Source organism: Pygoscelis adeliae, unplaced genomic scaffold, assembly GCF_000699105.1.
Source record: "Pygoscelis adeliae isolate BGI_AS28 unplaced genomic scaffold, ASM69910v1 Scaffold131, whole genome shotgun sequence".
In the NCBI taxonomy this organism is placed as follows: Eukaryota; Metazoa; Chordata; class Aves; order Sphenisciformes; family Spheniscidae; genus Pygoscelis; species Pygoscelis adeliae.
In genome coordinates, this window is record NW_008824058.1 from 1118724 (window position 1) to 1119263 (window position 540).

Below are 540 nucleotides of genomic sequence, written 5' to 3' on the forward strand. Positions count from 1 at the left end.
GCCGGGCGGGAGCGGCGCGGAGGGAGCGCGGTTGTGCGGGCCGAGTCTACATGACCCTGTTTCGTTTCCAGCCATGCCCTGTGTTCAGGCTCAGTATGGGTCCTCGCCTCAAGGAGCCAGCCCGGCCTCCCAGAGCTACAGTTACCACTCTTCGGGAGAATACAGCTCCGATTTCTTAACTCCGGAGTTTGTCAAGTTTAGCATGGACCTCACCAACACTGAAATCACTGCCACCACTTCTCTCCCCAGCTTCAGTACCTTTATGGACAACTACAACACAAGCTACGACGTGAAGCCACCTTGCTTGTACCAAATGCCCCTGTCCGGACAGCAGTCCTCCATTAAGGTGGAAGACATTCAGATGCACGGCTACCAGCAGCACAGCCACCTCCCCCCCCAGTCCGAGGAGATGATGTCCCACTCAGGCTCCGTGTACTACAAGCCCTCGTCGCCCCCGACCCCCTCCACGCCCGGCTTCCAGGTGCAGCACGGCCCCATGTGGGACGACCCCGGCTCCCTGCACAACTTCCACCCCAACTA

At 59.6% G+C, this 540-nt stretch overlaps 1 protein-coding gene across 1 annotated transcript in view; it reads left to right on the forward strand.

Moving 5' to 3' along the window:
- Positions 1-73: 73 nt before the first annotated feature.
- Positions 74-540, forward strand: part of NR4A2 (nuclear receptor subfamily 4, group A, member 2) — a 3856-nt gene continuing 3389 nt past the window's right edge. The window contains exon 1 of the mRNA XM_009334040.1: positions 74-519. Within this exon, the coding sequence (XP_009332315.1) occupies positions 74-519 (446 nt within the window). The remainder of the gene's footprint in view (positions 520-540) is intronic.